Raw genomic sequence first — 10,000 nt, forward strand, 5'->3', positions numbered from 1 at the left:
GGTGACCGCTCCAGAAGTCCTGTTGAGTGTGTGTGTGTGTGTGTGTGTGTGTGTGTGTGTGTGTGTGTGTGAGTGTGGTTTATGAGGACTCAAATTTGTATAATGACATGGGTAGGCCTATGACAGAGGTATAACAATGTAAAATTGGTTTATGAGGACACTGCATATGTCCCCGTAATTCAAAAGGCTTAAAAACATACTAAATGGTGTTTGTTTTTTTTTTTTTTTTTTTTTTTTTTAAATCTAAAAATGCATAAAGTTTTCTGTGTGTGTGTGGGGGGGGGTGGGTTTAGGTGTAGGGTTGGTGTAGGGCGATAGAATAGGCCTATACAGTTTGTACAGTATAAAAACTATTACGCCTTTTGAGAGTCCCTTAAACCACCGATACCAACATGTGTGTGTGTGTGTGTGTGTGAGAGAGAGAGAGAGAGAGGCAGCTGTTTGAGGTGCTGTTCTGCCCGAGGAGGTCCAGCTTGAATCATTCTCGCTTGTTTTGCAGATATATTCACTCCAAGGAGAAACCGTTCAAATGTCTGGAGTGCGGGAAGGGATTTTGTCAGTCGCGAACTTTGGCGGTTCATAAAACGTTGCACCTGCAGGTAAACTGTCCTCATTTATACCTTGTGTATATGTGAATGACATTCTGCACAAACACGCTTTTGTTCGTTCGTAGCTTTTAATTAAAATGTCATGTTTGGGGCTGTCGATTATAGACTAGCATTGGCCTATATAAACATCTGGGCCTCAAATGTTGACATTGAAGCATTTATTTTGATGGAAAACTGAAGGGAATAATCCTTTGCTTGCTTCAAATCTGAACAGGAATCTCCTCACAAATGCCCCACATGCGGAAGAACCTTTAATCAAAGAAGTAACCTGAAAACTCACCTTCTCACCCATACAGACCTCAAGCCTTTCTCCTGCGGCCCTGCGGGAAGGGTGTTTCGGCGCAACTGCGACCTGCGACGCCACAGTTTGACACACACCCCACAGCAGGACTACTAACTTGTGAACTAACGAGTGCACACATGCAAACTCTGATCTCGAGCCTCATGTTTGACGGACGCCACGGACTCGCTTGCACCTGAACAGACTCTGTGAACTCATGTAAATAAAGGTTATATCGTTATTTTTATTATCACCTGCATTTGAACTCAACGCGTTTGGAACTGGGAGAATACATTGTGTAAATAAAGCGGCTGATCTGCTCACAGCCTCACAGGATTAATAACATAATGTGTTTCAGTCAAAGACAATAAAATGTGAGTGAGAAGAGACGAACACAATTCTGCTTTAATAAAAGAGGTATCTTTTTTAAATGGTGACTGAACTTCTGTAAAAAAAAAAAAAAAAAAAAAAAAAAAAAAAAAACCTACTTTTCCCCTTCTTACGTTTTATTTTAATATGTTAGGGCCTACGTTATTATTTTATTTATTTATGTCCCGACATGGATATCTAATTTTAATTATCATTTAATTGTCAGCAGTAAGCTATTTAACTTCAGAGCTATTTGGCTGCTGACATTTAGAGAAATTTTAAGTTTATTTTTATTTATTATTATTATTATTATTATTATTATTATTAAAGAATTTATGACAACTAGTCTATAATATTTAACTGCCTAACTGTCGATTTAATTAGGCTATAGGCCTATGTCTTGTGAACTGAACTACAGTGGAGTTTCGGATCGAGATTCTGCAGAAGAACCTGCTGTTTGAGCCGCTCATTAAATCACACAACAAACGCTTTTTATTTAATAATTTCTAAGTGCACAGACAACAAATTCATGCTTTCATCTTAAAAACACAAAATGTGAGCAAATATTTTGTGTAGTGTAATAAATAATATAATCGTTAGGCCTATATAAAATAAATAAATAGCTAACGCGAAAAGGCTACACGCAGAAATAGGCTACAGAAAGAAAGAAGATCTTTCTTTGGCAGACGGACGGCTTTCGGAAGATCGTTAGAAAAGACGCAACAGATAAAAGAAATAGTTCATCCGGAAATTTGTAAATATAAAATCGTAAATATAAAAAAAGAACAATGGCACATGTGAACTATATGAGCCCGTAAAATTAAACTCTTGAAATTGATAAATTAATTTGTAGAGTTCGTTTGTTAATTTCGAATAAACGACGCAATTCCAAAACGTGTAAATCCTATAAATAAAACGAACAATAATGATAAATGATAAATGATAAAGACGAACCGGTTTGGAACAGGAAACTGAAATGATTCCCATCAAAGGCTGTGCTAAAATATTCCACAAAGGCAAATCTCAAAGGAAGAACACAAAAATAGAACAAATCTGAATCACGGCTGGTTTATAACAGACTGAGATCACATCTGCTCATTTAATACTGATTCTGAAACTCAGCAATCTCGTACCGACTGATCTGGATTTATGGTTGAATACTTAAAATTATCGTTACTGTATCAGTGTTCAGTAAAAGAAAATATTTAAAAATAATAAGTAGGCTAGGCTATAGTCAGTTTTTAATAGCCATAATGGAGTTTTAGTGCTTATAATAATAATAATAAGAAGAAGAAGAAGTACTGTCATGTTAAGTATCTGTTGTCAGTAGGATATTTAATAATACAGAAGTATATTGTCAGGAGGCTATTTACAGATTTTAGTGTAGGCTATATTTAATAAATGGAGGTTCGAGAGGATTCTGTCAGAGTTCATAAGCCTCTGTTTACCTCAGGCTAGCAGTCCTTCAGCAAACCCTCCACATCTTTATGAATTCTTGCTCTATCGCTCATTAAAGCTTCTTATTATTAGGGAGCAAAGAACTCGAGCTGAGCGTCAAATAAACGCGTTTACCAAATCAAACGCGCCAGAGAACGCATGAACACTGCCAGTGTCTAAATGAGCATTATTAGTAGCCTACATGGTCGGTGTATCGTAATAATGAACATTTAACGATTAGTCGTGTAAAGCCAGTGTTTTGATAATGATGATTAAGGTCCATTCACACAGAACGCGTTTTAAAACGCGAGACGCAAAATCTCAACCCGCGTCGCTTTAAAGCTGAAATTCATTTAACTGTTTGTAACGTCATGTCAGTGAGTCATTTAATCAATATCATTTGTGTTTGAAAGAAACGGACGAAAAACTTAATTTCACTCGAACTGTCCTGACGCGCGGCTTTTACGCGCGCGCACGTCTGCCTCGCCGGAAGTGACGTATGTGCGCAGCCGATGACGCTATGGCGTTGTGTATGCGGAAGTTATGGACGCGGCTTGTGTTAGTATTTCTGCAGGAGTCTGATGCGTCGGTGAAGCTGTAGCTGTATGTTTGTGGGAGTGATGTTGATCATGAATGCGCGCAGGGCTTCAGAAACGCCGATCAAAGCTGAGCTCGCGAAGCGTGTCAGAGCCCTAAACCGCATATCAGTCTGCCTGTGTTCATCTGTGTCAGCGAAGAGAGTAAACACATTCTCAAATGATGTGTAAATGCCAGATATCACCGCTTCCGAGTTTATAATCACTTTAAAAAAAAGCCTCTAATAACTTGTAATACATTGTACATTTTGTGTTTTTAAATTCTGTCAGAACATAATCTGTAATGAATGAAACAATTAAGTCTGTCATGTTTCATGAAGTACAACATTAGGGCTTGGAATATGACATGTGGCTCACTTTCATTTTTAACTTCTTGAACAGACTCAGGAATATTAAAATACAACCGTTTTAATTGTTTAAATGACTGTCCTGATGGAGGTGTGAGGATCATAACTCTGAAAGAATATCAGAAAAACAGGTAACCAAGTTTATGGATTAATTCACAATATGCACACATTCATTCTTAATTTTATGCCTGATGAAAACGGGCAGTTAATGTTTCTTGTCATTGACAACTAAGAATTACATTACATGAATTACGTAAATTACGTATATTTTTCTATTTGAAACGCAGAATTTGACAAAAGTCGATTAGTTCTGCTGAATATCACTGTCGGTTGTTTAACATTCTGTAGTAAAACATGTTTATCTTAATTTTGAATGTTAAATCTGAAGCGTCAGTTAAGCCCCGCCTCCTTTGATTTGTTTGGCCATATCAATAATTCTGACATTAACGAGCGGCTGACGAGAGACATGAATGACATCAGATTATAGCATCAAAATACACTTGTTCGCTAATTATTGTAGACTTTTATTATGTACACCCCGGTGACCTCAGTGGAGGGTTATGACGCTTGCTGCTCAGGTTCTGTTCAAAACTCTGTCAGTGATCAATCCTCACAAAGATGCTCTTTTAGAAATCGAGATTCTACAGTTCTCTCTATGTGTGTGTGTGTGTGTGTGTGTGTGTGTGTGTTTATATGCAGAGTTACATGTAACGGCGGCATTACGTAATCTACAAAATTAATGTATCTATAATCTGTTACAGTTACTGAGGGAAAAAATGTGTAATTAAATTAGAGCTACTTATGAAATTGTTAACGATTACAAAGAGGTTTACATCTGAATACTTCTTGTAGTAAAACGAATTTTTTATAACCTTAATTCGAGAGATGAAGTATTTTTAAAAAGTCTTACTGTAATCAGTGTTGAGTAATATTAGTGATTAACAAATTTCCTTAGAAATTTAGATAAGTAATCAACTGTAATCAGTTACATTAATTTAATAAAGTAATTGAAATAGTTACACTACTTATTACATATTAAATAGGGTACTTGTAATCTCTAACCTATTATATTTCCAAAGTAACCTTCCCAACACTGTCTCTATGTGCACTGCTTTATGTGGTTTATGAGGACTCAGGCTTGTATAATGAATTGGGTATGACAGAGGTACTAAAATGTGAAGGTTATTTTTGAGCTGATGTCCCCATAATTCGAAAGGCTTAAAAACATACTAAATGGTGTTTTTTTGAAAATCTAAAAATGCAGAATGGCGAAAGTTTTCTGGGAGGGGTAGGTTTAGGTATAGGGTGATAGAAAATACAGTTTGTATAGCATAAAATCCATTATGCCTATGTAGAGTCCCCGTAACCACAAATGCAAGTACATTTTTAAAATTTTTTTTTTACATTTAGCAGACGCTTTGACTTACAGTGCGTTCAGGCTAACATTTTTTTTACCTAACGTGTTCCCTGGGAATTGAACCCACAACCTTTTGCGCTGCTAACGCAATGCTCTACCACTGAGCCACAGGAACACCACTTGTGTCTCTGTGTGTGTGTGTGTGTGTGTGTGTGCGCGTGTGCGCCCGCAGGCGTGACGGGATGTCAGGATGCTGGAGTCCTATGTTTCTCCTCTCTTGATGAGTTATGTGAACCGCTACATAAAGAACCTGAAGACGTCGGATCTGCAGCTGTCAATATGGGGACTGAGACTGGAGGTGCTGGAGCAGGTAAGAGACAATCACAGATGATCTACTGTTGTGTTGAAGCTTTCCTTCACTGATGTCCTTCTGTCTGTTTTTTCTGAAGGAGCTTTACTGCATTTTAAAATATGGCGGCACTTCTGGTTTTGGGATCTGCCACCCAGGAGGACTGAAACAAATCATTCAGACTGAACGATCTGAACATTTTCCATCATGCTGTATTTTTATTCTTCGGAAAATAATGTACTGCTTGGTATTTAATGTGACTTTAGTCTCACCAGAATATATGTGACATCTGTTATATCTCCTGAGATTTCATTCATGGTTTGCTGAAAGTAGTTTGTTCATACTTCTACACGTGATGAGAATAATGTCACGTCTTTATACTTAGTTTTTGAAAATGTTTATCATGGCATTTATAGAGTGAACCTTTAAATTTTCTGGTAGTTACTGATTGTTTACAGTTTGACGGATGTTACTCCCATAATTTGCACAACTGTAGGAAAATGGTGGATATGTAAAACGGTATTTTGGAAACAATTGATTTCCCTAAGCCCCGCCTCCCCTTGTTACTGTTGATATTGATGAAATGAAATGAAATGATCAAATGATGCAGTTACATGATTAAATCTGTGAGAGCGTGAATCAGAATCGAGTTAAATGCTTCTAGCAAGGAAACAAGGAAAAACAAGGAAAGTCTGATTTGACAGCAGTTACAGCTGATAACATGAGTGTTAGGAACAGTTTTGTTCAGGTTACTTTCAAACTACACTTGCCTCGTTCAGTGACTCTCATTTACGCTTCAGCAGATGAATATGCTCTTACAGATGTGTTCTTTGGAAATGAGGGTGACACAAAGAGTAATACACAGCATGAACAAGATTTATTTAAATAATTGGAAAAGGGAAAATTCAGTGTCACTAGTAGAAGTGACCCAGCAACAACGTTTAACCTTATTTTGTGATCATTTTTGTAAAATTGCCTCGCAAACACGCAGATCCTTCATAAACTTACATTTGAACAAGCAAAAGCTTGGAAAGTTGCTTAGTCAGTAGCAAAGGGTCAGCTGATTCTGAAATATTTCTGCATCAATTTACAAAAAAAAATCATAATCAGAATGAACTTTAATCTGCCCCTGACATTTAGTGTAACTCGACCCCTAACAGTTAGCATCAGCAGTGACTGTGTGCAGGGTCTTGAACACAGCCGACATCTTGTATTACATTACATTGTAGCTTGTACAACATAAGTTTACACATTTGTAAATGTTACTTATCAAGTAACTTCATCTCGATTTGCACATTGTTAATGTAACAGCTGCTACTCAATTTGTAGTTGTAGTTGCACTCAATTTGCTACAGGCTACTGTACTATTGTTTTGAACATAAGTCAATATTGCACACTTGCACATAGAGATATACTACATATTACTGCTACATGTGAACACGTTACCATTACTACATGTTACTATGCTATTGTTTTGCACAAGTCAAATTGCACACTCGCACAACAGATGTACATAGTCTATATTTCTATACACATAATCTATATTTCTACTTCTGCAACATAGCTATATTTTATGTTTGTTGTATGTGTATGTCTGTTTTCATGTCTGTTATCTTTTTTGCATAGTTTGCACTTGTCTTGGCATTCAATGTGGACAGCAAAGAAAGAATTTCATTGTACAGGGAAACTTGTTTTCCTCACTGTGCACATGACAATAAACGCTTTGAATCATTGAATCTTATAAAAAAAATGTGTTTTCATATAGTTTCTTGAAAGCTGTTTGAAGGGTTGAAGTGGATGTTTGTGGATGTTTTCCTGCTCTCCCTCTGTCTGTCTGCTGTCATCTGTCGCTCTCTCGTACATGCAGCAGAGCATTTTCTTTGCTTTCTTATTTGGGCAACACTGAGCTTTTGCAGTTGTAATATCTGGAACGGATCACTGTGTCATGTTGTGAGAATGTTTGGCTCCGCACACGCTCTCAGAGTTTGATGCAGGATATTATTAGAAGCAGCTTGCGTCGTCCCGAGCGGGAGTTAAACTTTCTCTAGTGATCTTCAATTAAAGCCACTCTGGAATCCTGTCAGGATGCCTCAGGAAGCGTTTTAAGCCGTTATGAATTGGTTCTGTTTGATTGTGAGTGTTGAATTGCTGAACTCTGGTTCGAGTGATGGGCTACGTGTGTGTTTGCAGGAGCTCAAGCTGCCCTTCACCATCCACGAGCTGTGCATCCACGTGCCCTGGACCAAACTTAGCACGGAGCCTGTGGTCATTACCATCAACACCATGGAGTGCATCCTCAAGCTCCGGGACGGAGCCACGGTCAGTGTCTGAATGAGATCTAGAGTCTGGGATACATGAATCTCAGAGCGAGCGTGAGTTTGTGTGGACTGAAGTACAGCAGATCAGGGACATCACAATTCTCAATATAATATCCAGCCGTTCGGTATGACATCCATGGTTCAGTACGTGCTCGTGAATTGCGGTTTTTCAGTTTTGCATTTCAATAATATCCGTGTGTTTTATTTTTTCTCAGAATTGGCTGCGTGGCTGATATTAGCGATTTCCTGGAACATCATCAGTGTTACTTCTGTGATGCATATGGGGATTTTCTCCACGAGGTTGCCCTCTGGCATCCAGTATGAATGAAACAAAAATTACATGTGTTTACAGCACTCAATAATGGCCAATCCATCCTATTTTGGAAAAAATCAGAAAAATAATACCGAAATATAAGAAATGTTAAACAGACATATAATAATCCATGCTTTTTCCAGTGTACAGAGGTTTACAGGAGTTTTTTGTTGTTAATCTGTTGCAAAAACACTCTGATGTGCCAAGCAATCAGAACCAAACCGAAATGAAAACCATGGTTAAACACAGAGGTACGAATTGAACTGTGGACTAAACGTATTGTTGCATCCTCACAGCAGATGTTCATGTATGAAAGCTCTGATCAATGAGTCTGTCTTTATCTGATGTCTGTGTGCAGGCAATCACGTAATCTACAGTTTGCACAAACAAATATGAAACACATTTCATGTTAATCTAATAGACTTTAGTCAGGGAAGAGCCATATTTAATTTAAAGCGCAGTATGGCATCCTCTCTGACTGAGGTCCATAGCACTTAAGTGAGTGTGAGTGACGTGACATTCAGCCAAGTATGGTGACCCATACTCAGAATTTGTGCTCTGCATTTAACCCATCCGAAGTGCACACACACAGAGCAGTGGGCAGCCATTTTTATGCTGCGGCGCCCGGGGAGCAGTTGGGGGTTCGGTGCCTTGCTCAAGGGCACCTAAGTCGTGGTATTGAAGGTGGAGAGAGAACTGTACATTCACTCCCCCCACCTACAATTCCTGCCGGCCCGAGACTCGAACTCACAACCTTTGGATTGGGAGTCCGACTCTCTTACCATTAGGCCACGACTTCCCCCTTCACGACTTCACTTGTGGTGGAGTGGGCAAGTGTGCATCTTTAAAACATGAAACTATTATAATGGTTTGAAAGTATAATCACATGAGGCTAGTGTGACAGAATCACTCACCAGTCCTGACTGAAGTTATATTCCGCAGCTCATTGAGTAAACCTTGTGGCCTTCATGTGATGTTTGCACAGAAAGGCATGTGAAGTAGCGATCTGTGCAGTGAGTAACACAACCAGCAGTTCCTTCATCCAGAACAGTTGCAGCACCACTAAAAGGTGATTGAGACACTTTGTGGCTCAGAGACTGAAGAGTTCACATCAGTTATTGATCAACATGGAGATTGCTGTCTGTGCTAATTGACTGCACGTCACAGACACAGACGTCGCAAAACACGTGTAGTGTTCCTTGGTGTCATAAGCGTGTTTTCATACTCTGAAGCAGCGCTTGCGAGCAGGGACTCGTTGTGAGGAGGTCCTGAGGCCAGATGGCCAGTTAGAAACACATTTAGCAGGGAAGTCAATTAGAGCTGATTATAGCAGCTTCTGCAGAATAGATCTGGAACATGTGTGTGTTTCACTGCGCTAATATCACCCACCGCTGCAGCTACTACTGCCGTCTGCGTGTTTCTGCCATGTGGAAACGAGTCGGGACGGGTTCTGTTAAATTCCCAAACAGGTATTTGTTGCAGATGTGTTTCACAGAGCCGTCCCGTTCAGAAAGCACTTTTGGAAAATTGCAAATGACGTTCAGACAAATTATGTGCGGGTAAAGTTTGGCCCGGAGAGACCTGAAACCAGATGCAGATCCTTGACCATTTCAGTTTAAACATGGCGATATACTTCATTACATGTTTGTATTTGCATGAAGCTATACAAATAAAACAGAGGAACTGTGAAAAATGTGTCTCAGGTGATGTGTGTGTGTTTGTTGTGTCTCAGGTGGTGTGTGTGTGTGTGTGTGTGTGTGTGTGTGTGTGTGTGTTGCGTCTCAGGTGGTGTGTGTGTGTGTGTTGCGTCTCAGGTGGTGTGTGTGTGTGTTGTGTCTCAGGTGGTGTGTGTGTGTGTGTGTGTGTGTGTGTGTGTGTGTGTGTGTGTGTGTGTGTGTGTTGCGTCTCAGGTGGTGTGTGTGTGTGTGTGTGTTGCGTCTCAGGTTGTGTGTGTGTTGTGTCTCAGGTGATGTGTGTGTGTTGTGTCTCAGGTGGTGTGTATGTGTTGTGTCTCAGGTTGTGTGTG

The 10,000-nt window shown here is 39.2% G+C and overlaps 2 protein-coding genes across 4 annotated transcripts in view; both read left to right on the plus strand.

Moving 5' to 3' along the window:
* Positions 1-1,319, plus strand: part of LOC109050361 (protein odd-skipped-related 2-like) — a 3,080-nt gene extending 1,761 nt beyond the window's left edge. For 2 of the 3 annotated variants that reach the window (XM_019068013.2, XM_019068004.2), the window contains exons 2-4: position 1; positions 500-599; positions 823-1,319. The exon at position 1 is cut by the window's left edge and continues 587 nt beyond it. In XM_019068013.2, the coding sequence (XP_018923558.2) occupies position 1; positions 500-599; positions 823-1,005 (284 nt within the window). In that variant the 3' untranslated portion in view covers positions 1,006-1,319. The remainder of the gene's footprint in view (positions 2-499; positions 600-822) is intronic. The other variant, XM_019068018.2, reaches the window with a different exon arrangement.
* A 1,336-nt stretch (positions 1,320-2,655) lies between these two features.
* LOC109045500 (vacuolar protein sorting-associated protein 13B) overlaps positions 2,656-10,000 on the plus strand; it is a 23,644-nt gene continuing 16,299 nt past the window's right edge. The window contains exons 1-3 of the mRNA XM_042740301.1: positions 2,656-3,768; positions 4,337-5,364; positions 7,534-7,662. Of these exons, the coding sequence (XP_042596235.1) occupies positions 5,245-5,364; positions 7,534-7,662 (249 nt within the window). The 5' untranslated portion in view covers positions 2,656-3,768; positions 4,337-5,244. The remainder of the gene's footprint in view (positions 3,769-4,336; positions 5,365-7,533; positions 7,663-10,000) is intronic.

This window comes from Cyprinus carpio, chromosome B16 (assembly GCF_018340385.1).
Source record: "Cyprinus carpio isolate SPL01 chromosome B16, ASM1834038v1, whole genome shotgun sequence".
In the NCBI taxonomy this organism is placed as follows: domain Eukaryota; kingdom Metazoa; phylum Chordata; class Actinopteri; order Cypriniformes; family Cyprinidae; genus Cyprinus; species Cyprinus carpio.